The sequence below is a fragment of the Poecilia latipinna genome, unplaced genomic scaffold (assembly GCF_001443285.1).
Source record: "Poecilia latipinna isolate Pla-1442-1.1 unplaced genomic scaffold, P_latipinna-1.0 Scaffold20, whole genome shotgun sequence".
NCBI classification, from domain to species: Eukaryota; Metazoa; Chordata; class Actinopteri; order Cyprinodontiformes; family Poeciliidae; genus Poecilia; species Poecilia latipinna.
This window is the reverse complement of record NW_015112636.1, coordinates 744,539-761,431: the sequence shown is the minus strand read 5'-3', so window position 1 is coordinate 761,431 and position 16,893 is coordinate 744,539. Positions and strand designations below refer to the sequence as shown.

At 40.4% G+C, this 16,893-nt stretch overlaps 1 protein-coding gene across 1 annotated transcript in view; it reads right to left on the bottom strand.

Annotated features, from left to right (window-relative positions):
• Positions 1–16,893, bottom strand: part of med13a (mediator complex subunit 13a) — a 39,623-nt gene that overhangs the window by 11,660 nt on the left and 11,070 nt on the right. Inside the window, exon 2 of the mRNA XM_015035528.1 lies at positions 8,680–8,914. Within this exon, the coding sequence (XP_014891014.1) occupies positions 8,680–8,914 (235 nt within the window). The remainder of the gene's footprint in view (positions 1–8,679; positions 8,915–16,893) is intronic.

Below are 16,893 nucleotides of genomic sequence, written 5' to 3'. Positions count from 1 at the left end.
GAATAATTGGGGAAAAATAAAAAATTAACTTCATACTCTGCGAACCAGACCCTAAACTTACTTAAATTGTTTTCCGATTGTGAGAGTACCATCTCAAATAAACCTGAAGACATTTCCGTTCATTTTAAAACTCAGAACTGAAAGGACATGAAGGCTAAAATTAAAAAATAAAACAGATCCGATTTCCGGTTTTAATCAAAAAAAATTTTTTCTAGCTTTCTTTTCTAAATACAAAATTACAAATGATGGCAAACATTTTCCAATCATCCCTTCTGCGAGTTATACAGCGGAGTATAAAGGCCAGATAACGAGAATTTGTTTAATTACAAGAATATAGTCATGATAGCAGCAGAGAAAAGACCCAATTCTTACCAGAATAAAGATGAACATCCTAAAATTACAAGAATAAAAGTTGTTTTAATGACATAACAGCTTTGATAGAGTCAAGATCTGATGTGACCAGCTCAGTCAATGTGGGGGTTTTTTTCTTCAAAACAGACTCAATCTATTAAAGCTTTATTCTAATTATTTCAACTTTATTGTCATATGGCGTTATTATTCCTAATTTAAATTAGGGTTAGGGTACCCTAATGGATAAAATAAACGTACTGTCCATCCTACTGCATGGTTTTAGACAAATATTCTGATGTAAATCAAGTACTTGAAGAAAATACTGCCTGCTACGCAACCAGGAGTCTCATCTGTCGTCACTGATTTCTTTAAAACTACAGTTATGAGACATCTCCAAATTTAAAAGGTTTGTACGCAACAGCTCAAAGCTGGAATCTTTTTGAAATGTTTGCTAAAAGATTAAAAAAAGATATGTTAATTCTCAACCAATCGCATTAAAAAAATGCATTGAATTCTATGCCGATATAATTCAATACGCACAGACGCAAACAAAGGGTACGTAGATTTCAAACCTGCAGTGCTGGTCGCTTAAGATCCTGGTTTGCTTACACATCTGGGAGCGTGCATGTGGTAGGCAGGGTGGGGAATGGTGGCAAGCGGGAAGCGTAGGGGCTGAACGATGAGCGACCTCATTTAGACAAAGATTTATGGGCTCAGGTGAAGCTTGGGACACTTTCACGTCTCTGCCTCCTATGAAGCCAACCCAGATGAGCTGACCTTTATAAGAGCGCTTAGGCAGAAGCACAGCAGCGCCATAAAGAACGTTCACGTCTCCGGGATGGAAAAACTACAACATCTGCCGTGCCCTTGCAGAACACGCATTCAAAATATTTTAAGTGGTTTGTTTTTGTCTGGACCGATGGATCCTTTCAACTTAAGGACGGGGGAAAGGACAGGTGTCTTTCTCTAAAAGTTGCTCATCTATGTTTATGCAATTAGAGCAGCAGTCAGTCATTAAACAGAAAGATTAATGGTTTATGATCAATGGTGCTCAGGGGAACTGAACCCAGGCTGGCCAAGAGGCACTCTCCTTCCCTTCAGATCTTCCTTATCTGCAAGGAAAGAGAGGGAGCACTCTGTAAAAAGTCTCCATTACTAATTAAAGAATATTTCTTCAGCAGAGATGAGGAGGGGGAAAAAAAAAAATGCTGGACTAAACCCACGGGCCAGGACGGTACGCATGGCTGAGTCTCTGCGCTATGCCAGCCAAAGGAGATCCATCAGAGAGAGACCAGGAGAAGGAGATGGAGATTGAGCGGGAGGAAAAGAGGAAAGCACAGGGTGGTTTCGCAGGGCAGGAGATTAGCCCTGGAAAATTGATCCCCAAGCACAAAAGCCATCGGCCACTTTTTTCCCCTCCCAAGAGCCAGGTCCGGGTTTATCAACTCATCAATCTCAGCCGTTACGCGCCCGGAGTTTCGAAGATGTCTGAAACGAGCGGAGAGGAAGCAGCGCCACTCCAGAGCTAAGGTTAACCAAGTGTGTCTAATTGTTCTTTGATGCACATCGTCTCGGCCCGGCAAGCCCCGTGGACGGGACTCACACAAGCCTCCCGATTAATGCTTCTGGACACACTTTGTTCATGCTGATGGTCGGGCGATGTGTAGAGAATGTCATCTTTCTGCCCGACTTTCACAGGTTGTCCGAGTCGATAACGCTTGGGAATTCCAAAGAGCGAGTGGCGTTTCTCCTTCCTGAATCCTTGCCTGGAGTTGTGGGGAGTGTTTGGCGTTTGTTGGACTCGTTCGTCTTATGCATTACATCATCTCATGACTGGGTCGTGGTGGTGCGTGTCACCGCTTCTGCGACTGCTCGAGGAGGCAGCGCATGTCGCAGCAATCTGTGCGACGGGATTACAGGTGCCGAGTCGGGCCTTTACAAACCAGATGTGTTTTAACATTTACTACAGTTTTTATTACACATAGTCTTCCTACGATGCCACACTAGGGTAATTGTAGAAGGAAAAAAAATATTCCAAAAAAAAAAAAAATCAGAAATATTTTGGGTGAAAAAAAAAAAAAAAACTTGGACAGTTCAGAGTTTCCAAAGTCATACATTAAAAAAAAAAATCTGAACATTCCTAGAAAATTTCTGAGCTTTTTCTTGCAAATGTTTGACTTTTGGAGCTCCGAAATTTCCTTGGTTTTTGGTGGAAATGTACTCCTTGTTTTCTATGTACGATACGCCATCGTACCTTTCACCCGATGGAAGCCCTTCCACTCAAACACATCTCTTGTTCGACAATTACAGCCGTCAGTGGGGGAGCAGCTTCTTCTTAACATGTTCGGCATATAAGTGGAGACGTGAAAACACATCTGCCACTTTGAGCAACAGGACCGCTGAGCATGCATGAACAGAAGCTCATAAAAGTGAGCAGAGAGGTCTACCAGTGTGTTTGTTGCCAAAGAAGCTTCCTTGTCAAGTATTCCTTCCACAAATGCAGTCCTTTAAGGGCACTTATGAAACAAGCCATTACAGAGGCACAAGACGGCTGGAATTCCTGGCGAAAATTGTGTAAAATGCCTGGATTTCTTGCAGCAATATAAATTCACTTTTACATTTTTTGAAAATTCATCATTTGAGAGAGGGAAAAAAAAATCGGAAGGACTCAAAAGAAACACTTTGCATGAGAAAATGACATTGTAACATGATATAAAGCTCAAAAAGTCGATTTTAGAGAGAATCTGTTCGGCATGCACAGGCGGTCGATGAGGACGAAAATTATTTTAGGGGAAGATTTTCACAGACAAAATTATTATTCTTTTTTTTTGTTTTTGGTAAAGTATTTCTCTATCAACCATGTTTCATTGATTAAACTTGGTAATTTACAGCAATTGATGACATGTGCCAACAAAAAACAAACAAAAAAAAATATAATGGAGCTCCAAATCTTTTTTGGAAATGATTTGCCTGTTTGTTTTTTAATCATGGCAATTGTGTAAGACCCTTTTTATCTTTGGCTCTACGGTGACTTACAGATTCTTTATGGAGGAAAATTAAACTACTTTGCTTGCTTCAATTAAGTCTAAGAGATAAAAATATCAAATGTCTTCAGAAATTAACTTTTCCTCTTAATTTCATTGCCTTAGTATGATCTCAATCCGACAATTTTGGCTCTCATTTTAAAAAAAAAAACCTGGGGATTAGACACTTAACCAAACCTGCTGAGGGATGACAGACAACAAGATTTATCAGACGAACTGAAGTGAATTGAGAACATCAAGCTCTTGAGAGGGTAACAGTTTGAAGGTACACATATACCAGTAGGTGGGGGAAATTAAAGATATTCTCTACTCACTCAGTATTTCAAAATTATGCACTGAAGATATTGTTACAGTAAAGTAAATGAGCCTCTATACAGCAGGTGTCCCAGGGATAGAAGCAGTTTGTGGATAATTAATAATAGGACAACTTAAACATCTGACTGGTCTAAAATCTTAAAAAAAAAGAAAAAAAAAAAGCTTCAGCTGATTGTATTTTTAAAAAGATATGTGAAGTGCTATTTTGTAAAGAATTTTTTTCCTCTCCGTTTAACAAAAGGAACTAAACTTCCTACTTTTTGATGTGAACTGCAACAGAAGATGACATTATTTTAAGCCTGGGATGGTAACAAACCGGGACATGTCAGTATATGCTCTCACATTTGCTGTCAGCAAACATCTGCATTCTTACAGCAGAGCTTCAGATATTTTTTTTTCTGCTGCAGTCAAAGCAGTTCAATAATTTTCTGCTGAAATATCATCAAAGACCAGAATGGAGAAAAAAAAAAGAAAGAGAAAATCCAGGCTGACCTGGAAGAAAGTGAAACTTTCAGTCAACATGCCCTGCACAGACTACTGAAATATGCCCTTTGGAACTAGATGTTCCGCCCTGAGGTGCAAGACAGAGCCCCTTTTATTTCACCCTTGATTCAAATGCACAGAGGAAAGTCATGACACAAACAAAAAGTGGGGGGGGGAACTTGTGAACTTCGTTAAGTCACAATCCAGAGACCACTGACAAAAAGACGATAACCAATTCCAGACGATGTTAAAAAAAAATAGAGCTGCCGTCATCGGCTTCTATCCCCTTCCATCAATGCATGGATCTCAAACAATGTTCATCAAACTAGTGGAGGAGACATTCGGACCCATCCCCCACTTCTTCTTTTAGCAATCCCAGGAGATTGGCTGCAGCGCCCAGCAATGAATACATGTGGGGACTCCGGTGACCAGAGCAGAGACGGCGCGGCGATAAAATGTTATAGGCAGCAGATGACTGCCTCTTCCCTTTGACCTTCCCCTGTTACGTCCAATCATTTCTCAGCTTTACTAAAAGAAAAAAAAGAGCATCCATTTGTCTCCGACTCATTGAGGAGATGAAAACATCGCTTGAATTTGTTGCAAACTGTGCAGTGGTTGATTCAAATTGAAGGGAAAATTTGTGTATCGTAAAAAAAGGATGGGGGGGGGGGAAAAGCGGCTATTTATCTTTCATGTCGGATGCCTATGGTCAGGAGAAGGATTGGAGAGATCATTTGCATGAGAATGCATGCCTATGCTGAACTGGTAAGATGGGGGAGGCAAGCTGTTTAATTCAGCAACAGCGCTCGCTTGTTGGGGATAATTCCTGTGCATGGCCAGGGGAAGATTAGAATTGGTTTTCTCGTAGTGTCGGAGTGAGCAGGGCGGGTCGTCCGGCAGCGTAAGAAGAAGAGGGAGCTCGGTGGTTTGTTCCTTCAATGGTGATTAAGAGCCAGACGTTAAAAGATCCCTCAAGTTTTCCGCCCTTCGCTACTCCCCAGCTCTGCAGCTCCCTCCTTCTCCCTCCTCGTCTCCCCCGGAGAGCGGGGATTACTGACACACTGGTACGCACAAATGGCACTTGCTCAAAATTAAAAGACTTTCACAGGCTGCTAATCTAATGAGGGTGGAAGAGGGTGGCGGGGAACGAGCGAGCGCCATTTCAGACGCCCAAAATAATTAGAAGAAGAAGGAGAAGAAGAAAAAGAAAAAAGGGACAAGAGTGGATTTTCATGTTTACCGCCAACACTGCCCGAAACGGTAAAAAGAAGCTGCAAAATGCAAGAGAGAGCTCCAGAATTCCTGGGAGGCAAAGAAGAAAGTCAAAATTTGTGTGTGGCGGCAGGAAGACATTTCACATCCCAACAAAGTTTCAAGCTCATTTATCAACCTGGATCTCCTCAGGCAAAGCATTTTAGGACAGTCCGCCATAAACTCCTTCTAATCTCTAATCAGGATGCTACAAACTGCAAAGGTTCATTATTGGTATTGTAGAATATTTGTTAAAACTTGTCCAACTGCAGAGCGGTGTAACACTGACCGCTCTGTGACACCCAATCTGGCCCCAGTATAAATAAATAACGGCCGATAATGACAGCAAAGCTCCTCAAGGCTCATGTACTTAAGGTGGTAATAAACACATTAATAATTATTTAACAAGCTAACAAATAAACAGGAAATCCAAGATTCTTACCCTCATCTATTGAACTGAACAACTGTTACCAGTCTTCAATGGATTTTGTAGGAATTAAAGTGAGTATCTGCAACATCTAGTAGCAGCTAACGTTGTTAGCATTAGCTGCTGGGCAGGTGGTCGGATAAGGAAACGTGTCAATCCATTAATGAGAACAAAAATGTCTATTTTAAGTCTTTCTTGGTGCTCGCTTCACGTTCACCAGCTTCTGCTTGTTAGCTCGTTAGTGAGCACACATCTTCTGTTAATTTAGTTTTAAACCCGGTAATAGTAACTAAGGCTGCTAAATATATAAAAATATCTGTACGCAGCATCACCGTCGCAATAAAACCACTTGGACGGCAATAAATATAAGCTGATTGCATGCAGTTAAGTACTGCACGGTCACTCTCTCTCTATATACCACTGATATATTTGGTGATGCTTGTTGTTTAATGTAGCAGAAAATGTTTTAGGAAGGCATCTAGTCGTTCTGGTGAAGTCATTAAGAAACCAAACAAAGCTGGTTTCTTTAATAAAAACAGCAGATGAAGTCAGACGCAACTTTTTCAGTGTAGCTCGGTTATTAAGGGGGAAATAATGAAGCTCTTGTCTCCCCCCCCCAGTATCTGGACAGACAACTTAATATCTAGGGTTGATGTTTGCAGTGAAGCAGGAGCGCTTTAACGCCCGCAAGTATTTGATTATTTATCTAAAGCAGAGGTGTCTAAAGTGCGGACCGGGGGCTATTTGCGGCTCACGGACCGACTTTGTGCGGCCCCCGACTCCAATTCAACATAATGCTTACTGCCTCCTATAGCACATGTGTTTGATACAGACGGAGACTTTTCATTTTTAACCAGGGCAAAATTATTACAGAAATTAAAATCTTACTTCAGAAATGTTGGCTACTGCACAAAGTATTCAATACTCAGGTTTTTTGTATCTTCCTGTAGGGACTGAGTATATCCAGCACACTTTGATGCATCCAGATCTGCTTTTAATGAATTCATTAAAGATATACTATTTAATTCAAAAAGTAGCCTAATTCTTGTTTTTACTGCTCAAAATTGACAAAAAATACATATTATTTTCAGTGGAGAGCTTAAGAGATTCACAAATCGGGCCCTCTCTTTTAGAGGCAAACCTGCAAAACCTTTTTAAAGTTTTGGATCAACAACAATTCACACATCGCTTGCCAAAATAAACGTATTTAAAAAAAAAAAAATAGGAGTGGTTTACTCATATTAAAAAAAGCAATGCAACATAGTTTATTGTCAAGTAGGTTTTTTAAAAAAGTCTGTATTTTGCTTCTTTTTCCCCCTTGTTTGTATTTTGGCCCTCAAGTCATTTTGAAATGTCAATTTTGGCCCATTTGACAAAAAGTTTGGACACCCCTAATCTAAAGTTAGATTGTCCATCGTCACAGAGGGAAAAAAGATTTAAGAAAGATCCTAAAGATCCGATCTATAGTCAGAAGGAAAGAAAGTAGTATGCCACACCCATGTGGGAATGACTTAATCCAACATATTAAGACATGAGACGCAGACAATGGTAAAAAAAAAAAACACACACAGGGCTCCTGATGCAAAGCGTTCCAGACGTTCCTCAAAGAAAAATGCTGCGTTGTAAGTCAGGCCAGCGGTCAATTAGCTCTTTCCTATCAACATAACACTCGAGATACGTTTCATCTCCTTTCCAGCGCTTGTGGAAAGCACAGCAGCATCTCCAGCAACCTGCAAATTAAGATGCTCCATAACACGTCCTCCTGCTTGAAATGAAGCCCACTCCATCAGAGGGGCCCGAGCCAACCGCTTCAGGTTATTACCAGCACCCGTTAGGCTTGAATGAGCCGCCCATCGTAGCCTTCAGCTCCCAATCCGAGAGTCCACTTCAGGCACAAAGTCTCATAATGAAAGGGGGGAGGGAAGCGGAGAGGGGGCCGCAGACAGGCTGTGTGTGGCTCAGGAAGCAAACTTTCATCTACATGGCAGAAAATGTGCATGAAGACGGCTTTTCATGCACATTTCATCTTCCACATCTCATGCTGCTCTTAGGAGGGGAAAAAAAAAAAAAAAAGAAGCAGAAAGCAGAGAGTCGATGCGTCGGCCTCGTTTCTGCATGGCTGTCTGTGCTGGACTGTACTTCTCTCTCAAGTAACGATTGCCCACCTATGCCTCTACGTCTGCTTGCGTCGCGCCAAGCTAGAATGCAGAGTGCCGATTTGTCCGAAAGATTTGTCGCAAGCGTGCAGGCGAAACGCCCCGGTGTCTGCCAGGAACCCGAAAGGCCCTGCAGATGTTGGCACCGGCAGCAGGGTCGGCTGGATTATCAGTCAGCCGATTGGGTAAAGGCGGTGTTAGATTACACGGATAACAACACTTCCTTACTGCTCTCACTTACAGGGCGTCCGACCTGACAATCACCCTCTCGAATCTTTTTTTTTTTTTTTCTTTTTTACGGCGCAATCAATAGCAAATCTTGACATCATGTTCAAGTGTTTCCTTTATAAAAGCTCTGAGCACCACACTTTCCCTTTTTATCTTTTACAGCCATCTTTCTTTTATAGGCGCGTAACCTTGAGTGAATCTACGATCGCTTCACAGGTAAAAAAGTGAATTTTCTAGTCATACTTTTTTCTTTCCATGTTCTTGCAGCAGCAGAGTAAATTATTTCCTCTTAAAGGCCCCCCCCCCCATCTTCTCCCCCCCTAAACTACCCGTTTCAACGACCTCCATTATTGAGAAACTACAGCCACCTTGGGCATCGCTCTGTAAGCCTCTATAGAAGCGAAGGGGAACGGTCCCCTCTTACCTGCGAGTTCGTGGTGGATCAGGTCGGCGAAGTTGGGGTCGTCCCCCCACCAGAAGAGCCACAGCTCCCTCCAGCCCTGCCGCTGGCTGCGCCGCCACACGCTCAGCACGTCGGCCTTAAGGCAGCGGCTGAAGCTGCACAGGATGGGGTCCTCCTCCGTCACCGGGAAGAGGATGGGGGCAGAGGTGGGACCCTGCCACACGAACTTCTTCCATTTGATCCCCGTCAAGTCAGCCTGCAACCGAGGGGAGAGAGGGAGGAAAAGACAGTGAGGCGGGGGAGGATTCGCTGGTGTACAATTCAGCACCTTTTGGGGAGGAGAGGCAGGAAATGAAGTGTAATAAGCAGTTTTTACAAAAAAAAGATTATATTGTTTCTCTTTGATGATTACTGCTGTAAAACAAAAAAAGAGGGAGGGAGGAAACTAAAGAAAAATGGTTCTTAAAGTGCCTTGCAAATTTTGTTATAAAATTTATTGCTATACGTCACAGTAACAAATTTTGGCTGGAAGATACATGGCCTCAGAAATTATTGTGATGAATGATTATGTTGTCATTTTCACACTGATTTTCAAGTGATATACTGAAAATGGCATGACAACAATAATAACAATAATAAGGAAAATTTGTCCTCTCAAAGATCAATAAACGTGAACATTTAATGCTGGAACTGGAAGACTTTTTCTTTTAAATATTCAAAACAAATAAAACATAACAACCAAAAACAGTGGATATGAATTAGAAATAAACACCAAACACAACCAAAGCCATAAATGAAACAGATTAGGACGTTTCTGTGAATAAAACAGGCCAGTTTACTTACTGGACCGATACCGATATGTTCAAAACCGGCCAATGTCGATTTATCGTGCAGCCCTAGTTAATTGACTCTTTACCAATTAGATACATTCTTAAGGCAAATGGATGCTGTCTTTACTTTAGTAGCATCAGAGTAAATGGGATTGAAGGAAAAGGAATGGCATACTTTTCAGATTTTGAATTATCAAAATTAAAAATAAGAACTATATAAAGACTGATTCATCTTAAAACTAAGCATGGACTTGTGGTGTGTTGCTTTTTGATTGTTGTTTTTACTTCTATAACATGGGGCCAGACTTTAGAAAGGACTTAGAGGGGCGGTCGCCCAGGGCCTCAATTTTTTGGGGGCGGCCCAAAGATTTTAAAGTTGTTTTTTTTTTATTTAAAAACAAACATTGTTCTTTGTATGAAACTCATAGGTGAGTTGCAGCGTATTAGATTTTTTATTAACATAATATTCAACAGTTTGAAAACTATATCGTTACAGTAGACTTCTTTGGGAACAACATCAGCTAGGGGACGTATTAACCATCCTGCTGATATATAGGACTAACTATTAATGTCATTTGCATTGGTAAAATAAGTTTTGATTAGTGGATAGGGACCCCAAAGTCTCCAGCTCAGGGGCCCACATCCTTGTAAATCCGGCCCTGGTGTAACGTGACGAAAGTTCAGGGGTTCCAAGGAATTCATGAAGGCAATGCATTTGGAAGATTTTGTTCAGGACTGTTTAGGATTACAAGGAACAGAATGTTCAAAACACATCATGATGAAGTAGTTCTGGTTCGTATAGTTTCACTGCTTTTAATCCGTATTATTGCCGATTGCTGGCAGCGGCGGAGTCTGCTTTTACGCAGAGAACCCAGAGGAGAAATCTTCGCAGGCACTAAATCACCAGCAGGGTTATTAAGTGTTAAAGCAGGAACATTACGCCCCGCTGCTGGCTCGGGCTGCTGCTTATCAACCCATGTTTACCTAAACACACGCAACACATGCCGGCTACCTTAGAACACAAACGCGATGCCTTACAAGCACTCGCATGCGTTCCCCTGCTGGCGTTCGTGGGCCTCGATTTATCCTTGTAGGCATTTCAACTAATCCGCAACAACACGGCCTGTTCATTACACAGCCGTTTAGTCCTGCTTCGCTCGGGCAGACTGAGAGAGCCTTCCCGCCGTATATTCAACCAATTAATCCATTACAATTCAGGGGGATACCTTAACTCAAGTTCAGACGCATCGAGCGTGAAAAAGTGATTACTCGTGGTTGTGGAGAAGCAGTGGTCTTTCGTCTGAGTAGGGTTAAGCTGGGAAATTTGTGGTAGAGGTGTACGCCGTTTGTCGTCAAGGTGGACCTAAGGTGGGACTCAGAAACAGGTTGGTATTGATAACGACAATCTTCCTGATCCATTTTAAAGCCTAGTCTCGCCTCCCCATTCCCCATAATAAAGGCATTTTTAGTCAAGAAACCTTAGAAATAAAAAAAAAGTCTTATCTCTGGTAACAGAAAGCTGAAGGATTTACTCTAATTTAAAAGATGTGAGCTGAAGAAAAAAAAAAAAAAGAAAATTTTAAATAGAGAAGCACAAAGCAATTAGATGGTTTCGGCTTGATCGGCATCTCAAGAGGCGAAAACTCAAAAATCGACTTTTTTTGATCATTAAACGCAACGTGCCGTGTCACGCAGAGAACACTCTTGGGGTGTGGGGAAGCTGTTATCGACTGAAGAACCCAAAGTTAGCCGTTTTCGATATCAGTTTGATGTTTAAGAAGAAAGTCGGGAGAGACGGATTTGAAAGGCAAACACGTTTCCTCCGACATGTCAGCATATGTCTGTTCAGGATGACAGAAAGCGAGCAAGATTTCCCGCTACGATACATTTATTGTATCGTTTATTCTTTATTGTGATAAAAGATAAATTCCATTTAACGGTGTAAAAAAAAAAGACAAAAAAAAAAACTATCGATATTAATGGGATTGTTAGCTTTACTATTTTATTCACTGTTTCTTCATTGACAGCATCAATAAATATCAATAAACTTGAACATACATTTAGCAGTTACTGTGTGTAGTTTAGTGATACAAAATCACACTAAAGAAACTAATTTCAATGTTTTTATTCAAGAGCAGCGTTTGTGGATATATGATTGCAGTGAGAGCCACTTAAACTTACCTAAAAGAAATAAGTAATAACCCGCTCTTACTGTCACTTTATTCATTATCACAATAGTACCACGAAATATTGTGATAAAATTTTAAGTCCATATCACCAACCCCCTTGCTTTCTGCAAATAACAGAAAAGCTGAACAGAGGACAGAAAAGGCTTTATTTTTACTGTTTTGAGTTTTCAAACACGCTGCATTTGGAAATGATGGCAGGATTTGGTTGTGCCCTTGTTAAAGTAAGAATCTAGATTCCCTAGGAAAGTTGCTCCCCCCGCTGATGTTGCAAATTGACAACTGCTGGTAGAAGGAGGCGATAAAGACTTAAAATATCCCAACATTTTGTGGAATTTATTGTGAAAATGACAAAAGCAACAATAAGAAAAAGTTTCTTTGCCATCTTTTTTAAGCAACAGTATGATTCACTGCATGACGGGCGCAATGAAAGCCCCCGAAAGACAAAGACTGCTCTTAAAATACCAGCTGCACTTACGTAGAGAAGTGTGATTTTTATCACCAAGCTACTAACTGTAACTGAATTGAATCATGTTTTTCAATTAGTGGAGAAAATTGCAAAAATAAAAATTCTATACGATCCAGTTTTATGGAGTGTTCAAACATCGTTAACTGGACTTCATCATTATGCGAGTAAATCTAAATTATTTTCATGTACAAATATTCACAATAACAATACATGACAAATGCCCAATCCTTGAGCAAAATTACCAATGATAAATCATTTTTATGCCATTAGATAAATTACATAGGTTTTAACACAATTAATCACTTTTTTTTTGTCAGTTTTTTTTTTTTTTTAAGGCAAAAGTCCTGAGGCATAACCTTTGTATTTGTATGTCTCTGGCACATCTGTAAATGTGATGAACAAGCAACATGGGTGAACGGCGATGGACACTGACGCCGCTTCTCTTGACCCACTGGAGGTTTATTTTTACTAAAAAACAACAATCTGATTGAACACTGAAAAGACTACTGTATGCTCAAGTTGTGCTAAGAGGAATTGACCCATCAGCGAAGCTATTCCAGGCTAAAATATAATGTCGGTGTTAAACACAGCGCAGCAGAACAGACGTCCGATGCCAACGCCGGTGTCCACAGCCCACATTTCTAAAGGAGGATTCTTTCAAAGTAGTTCCATGAATGATCAGATGTTGATTAAACACTTAAAAGCTGAATGGTTATAATCTTACTTTGTACTAATCTAATGGTAGAATAACGTAAATATAGATTAAAAACAAACAAAAAAAGTATTTGTTGAGCTCATCTATTTTTTCAATAATCTGGCAGCAACATTCTTTGAATTTCAAATTTTGTCAGTATATAGTTTTCGATTAATTAAAAATAAAATTGGTGACCAGAAAATTCTGATCGATGCATCTCTTTTTCGTTTCTTTCTACCAAACACTAACCGAACATTGATCACAAAAAAGGAAAACCTCTAAACACATCACAACAGCCATGGTGTTCGTCAGTCAACCACCTTCCACGCGGCGCTATCGTACACATCAATCTTCACCAGAAAAACGTCAGAACTTTGATTCAGCTGCTCTACTTTACGCATCAAACAAAACAAAGCAAATGTTTGCTTTGTACCCACCACCAGCAACAGTGAAGAAAAAATAAATAACAAAATCAAAGTGAGGTTGCAATATATTCTTGTTTTGCATAAGAACACACCATAATTACACTACATGCATCAAAGCGTGATCTCTGATGAGCGACCAGACTTCCTGAGGAATTCTAAAAATGCTGCCTATACACGCAACTCAGGGGGGGTTCAAACAGCCAAAAGCGCGGCCTGAGTGCGATGGCAGCGGTGCAGCGGGCGGTTGGGCCCCGCTCTTTCCTGCTGGAGTGCGAGAAGCACTACTTTACACCTGCGCCGCGCTCGGAAACATCTGTGCTCACAATGGAAAGGGAGGGTGGAAACAACGGTTAACTGTGAAACCAGATCGTAAGCGGTGGAGACAGGCAATTAGAAGGTGAGCACCCTGCATCGTCTTAACCACCGCGTCCGGACCTCCTCTGTGTGTGTGCGTTGTATCTTATGGAAGGCTTTTTGTTCTTCCTCCCGCAAAAAATTGGTTTTTACACTTGTATGTGCTGCTCGGGTGGGGCGGGGAGAGAGGGGGGAACGCAGGAATCTAACAGTTGCTGAAGCCCTGAAAAAAAAAAAAAAACCCTAAACAAAAAAACTAACATTCAAATAGTAGTTTCAGTTTGCGCTTTCACTACTGCAGCCAATTTCACTCTTAGAAGAGCTAAAAATCATTACACACGAAGTCCCTCCATTTCTGTTTCCATACAATTATGAGTTTCGAGCCTTAAATTGTTCTCATATGACGACGATTAAGCATATTAAACAGCCGAAGTCACCGGCGAACAGAAATTGCCAGAAAGATACCGCTTTCCCGTTGCTCTTACAGGTCAGATCTAAATGGCAGGGAACAAAAGTGGATACAGTTAGAGGGTAATTGCTTGACATTAAAGGATAATGAAAAAAAAAAGGAAAAAGCTCTTCTCGTATTTATATAGAAGATTAAAGGCCCCACCAGACAAACACCATGTCCTATTGTGAGTTCTTGCGTGTAAAAATGTTCAAGTGCATATCCACTGCAAACTCAATCTTAACTATTCGAGTACAGCAATTAAACTGCAGAAAAATGTTAAAAGAGGGTCTTAAAATAATGTGTAAAGGGAAGTTATTGGCTTAGCAAAAAATAAATAAAATAAAGAAGGGGTGAGGGGAGAGTAAAAAAAGAGAGTGGATTTATTGAAATCTGCATGTTTTACTTAAAGAGAAGTACAGCTGAGTGGGGAATTTATTCCATAATTTATTTTGAACTCGATGTCAGATTTTATTTGGTAAATCTTTACACACTATAGATCAGAGGCAGATCGGATGGAAAGCATTTAGTGCAACGCAACCTGGCTGCAGGCTACTACAGCAGCTGGTCACTTTAGTAGAAATGCTTCCACTTTTTAAAAGTATACCAAAAATGTATGGATTTCTAACTATTAGGGGGATAAGAAGTTAAAGTTTAAATCGCAATATTTTGTGGTGCTGTTGTGATAATGATGAGTGGCGATCAGGACTTTTTGTTGCTTTATTTTTAGGTTAACTATATGGCTGCCACTTTGTGTCACAGCAATAATGGCCCCACAAACACAAATGCTGCTCTTGAAAAACATTCCTATTTGTCTTATGCCTCTTTAGGACACCAGTCACACAAAGAAGCGTGATTTATTTCACTTAACTGTAAATTGTAACTGGATTTAATCATATTTTATAATTCATTGATGCTTTCATTGAGCAAAAACGGGATACACTTGTAAAACTAACAATGCCAACAACAGTTTTGGCAGTGATGAATCAAAATTCATACCATGACAAGAAAAGTATCGCGAGAAACGACAAGCGATACAATAAACGGTTTAAAGAGGAGCAGCAAAAGTTAACAACTGATTGTGTCTTCCAGTAAAGTCATCAGACTGTCAGACAGCAACAGTCTTCAGTCAGAGGCTCCTTGAGATTCGTTGCGAGACCGACTGCTACTGGAAATCGTTCCTGCCCAGAGCGAGTCTTTGAAGATACTTCACTTTTAAACCTTAACTTCTAGAAGGTATAATGTATAATACTTCATATGGGGCGCTAAGAAGTTCCCAAAGCACAATAAAACTCAGTGTTTTAACAGTAACAAAACTTTGATATGCACATTTGTTGTTTTTAGAAACAGAAATGCAGCAATTATTCCTTCTATTGTTAAAATAACATAATGCATAAATTACTAGTTTTGATAATGCTATGTATAATAGTTATTTATCATATGAATTTTGATATACTTAGAAAGAAAATAAAGGGGGAAACATGTTTAAATTTGGAATATTTCCACAGAATATTCCATAATTTTTTTTGTTGTTCTCTTTACAGCCGGCCAAATTTGTCTCAGGGAAAAGTGAACAGTCTCCTTTCAGCCAGCTGAACAGCAGTCTGCAGCAACAGGGGTGGATAGAAGCAGCCCTCTATCTCTCTTTGCTCCAAGCAGCAGAAGAAAACTCTCTCTGCACACCATTAAAAATGACTTCAACACTTCAAAACAACATTGTTGCACTATTTTTCTTCTTCCTCAAACCTCAGCCTACCTCCCTCCTGGCTAGTAATCAGCCCATCTCCCCGCATTATGCGGTCGGAGTTTCTCTCCTCTCAGTTTATCGACATGAAAACAACTGATATCCACTTGCATGACTTATCATATGAGAGACAGAGAGGGAGAGATCTGGTTTTGTTGTGTTCAAGTTCAACTTCAAATGCATTTTCTGCAAAAGCTGCACCTAGATCATTACAAACATCTGAACATTTACAGTTTAGATAAAGACGTTCAAAAACAAAACAAAAAAATACGACTACAAAATACTGAGCTCTGTCAACACTGACATTTGAACTCAGTGTTGAAGTTCCTCCTGTTTGCAGCCACCTGTTGCTGTCTGGCTGTCTGCTGCCGTTGCTCACCGCCTCTGCTGGATTTTTTGCTTTGTTGACCTTCCTTTCTGTCTAAAAGTATGCAATTGTGCATATTTTATTTTTTCCCTTTATCTAAAAAATCTACATGTAAAAGCTATTCTTGTGTTTCTGAAGTACATTGTTTTTAATGGCACATCTAATTTAACATCCTTTAAGTTAGTGGCCAGGCACTTCAACATAAATTAAAGCAATAACGAAAATGTTAAGCAGTTTAATGTGTTGCGCCGCTCCTGTCAGACATCAACAAGCTCCCTGTAATTATCCCTAGTTTTTACAGTGCGACTAAACGCATGAGTCAAACAGAGAGAAAAAAAGAAAACAACTGATCAAACACAGTGGTAACCCAGAGTTTGACCCAGTTCATTGCAGGGATTTAGCCACTGTCGTAGCTGAAATACTGATTAGTGCTGCAGCCACAGCTGCTGCTTGGCTGTTGACTTACAGGAGCAGCAGGCCGCCCTCCTCGTCTTACATTACGGCTCTGGCCATGACCTTTTTATTTTTATTTTTTATCATTATTATTTTATTTTTGGTGTGTGTGTGTGGCCGTTTCTGGTGTTATCAAGACTGGCGCATCTTTCCTGTGGCTGTTCTTGAAGGAAGCCACCTGAACACGCAACAACTTGTTCCTACTTTGTAACAAAAAAAAAAAAAAAAAAAAAAAAAAAATTTTTCAGCTCCCACCTTTTGGGAA